We start from the raw sequence: 556 nt of genomic DNA on the forward strand, positions 1-556 counted from the left end.
ATCATCAAAATTCATTAACGTCCATAAGCCATATCAAATTAATACTCGCATCTGAGTTTGATCTTCTTGCAAATCTTTTGAAATCCTTTTACCTTTTTGGCCAGATGATGGCAAAACTATTCAGCCACGAGGATTACCCGTTCCAAGGTTCGGCTTAGCTGATCGATGGGTCGCTGGAGTTTAATCATAGAAACAACCACGAGAAAGGATGCCATGAGGAGAGGTGACAGGAACGACATCTGGACCCATGGACGCCCGCGGTTACAGCAGAGACAAGGCCGATCATTGCGCAAACGGGGAAGGTGGATGGATCATGGATCATGGATCATGGATCACCGAGACAGTGTCTGACGCTCTAGTTTTCCCACTTCCCTCCACCAAAAGGGGGTCACGGTGGCACCTGTCCAGTACGCGAGACGCGAATCTATCCCTGGGTGTGGTTGTCGTCGCCTTGTCAGGATCCAGGAACGTTTCGGCGGATACCGTCCAGAGGCGCAGTGATGGTGGAAAAGCTGAAATCAGGCCACCGACTCAGTCAATCAACGTGGACAGCTGA

The 556-nt window shown here is 50.2% G+C and overlaps 1 protein-coding gene across 1 annotated transcript; it reads left to right on the plus strand.

Moving 5' to 3' along the window:
* Positions 1-247: 247 nt before the first annotated feature.
* Positions 248-556, plus strand: LDX57_006077 (uncharacterized protein; the record flags this gene model as incomplete). The annotated part of the gene is made up of 1 exon (XM_046087769.1): positions 248-556. The coding sequence occupies one exon, from the start codon at positions 248-250 to the stop codon at positions 554-556; it is 309 nt and encodes a 102-aa protein (XP_045943737.1).

The sequence above is a fragment of the Aspergillus melleus genome (genome assembly GCF_016097325.1).
Source record: "Aspergillus melleus strain CBS 546.65 chromosome Unknown contig3, whole genome shotgun sequence".
Taxonomy (NCBI): Eukaryota; Fungi; Ascomycota; class Eurotiomycetes; order Eurotiales; family Aspergillaceae; genus Aspergillus; species Aspergillus melleus.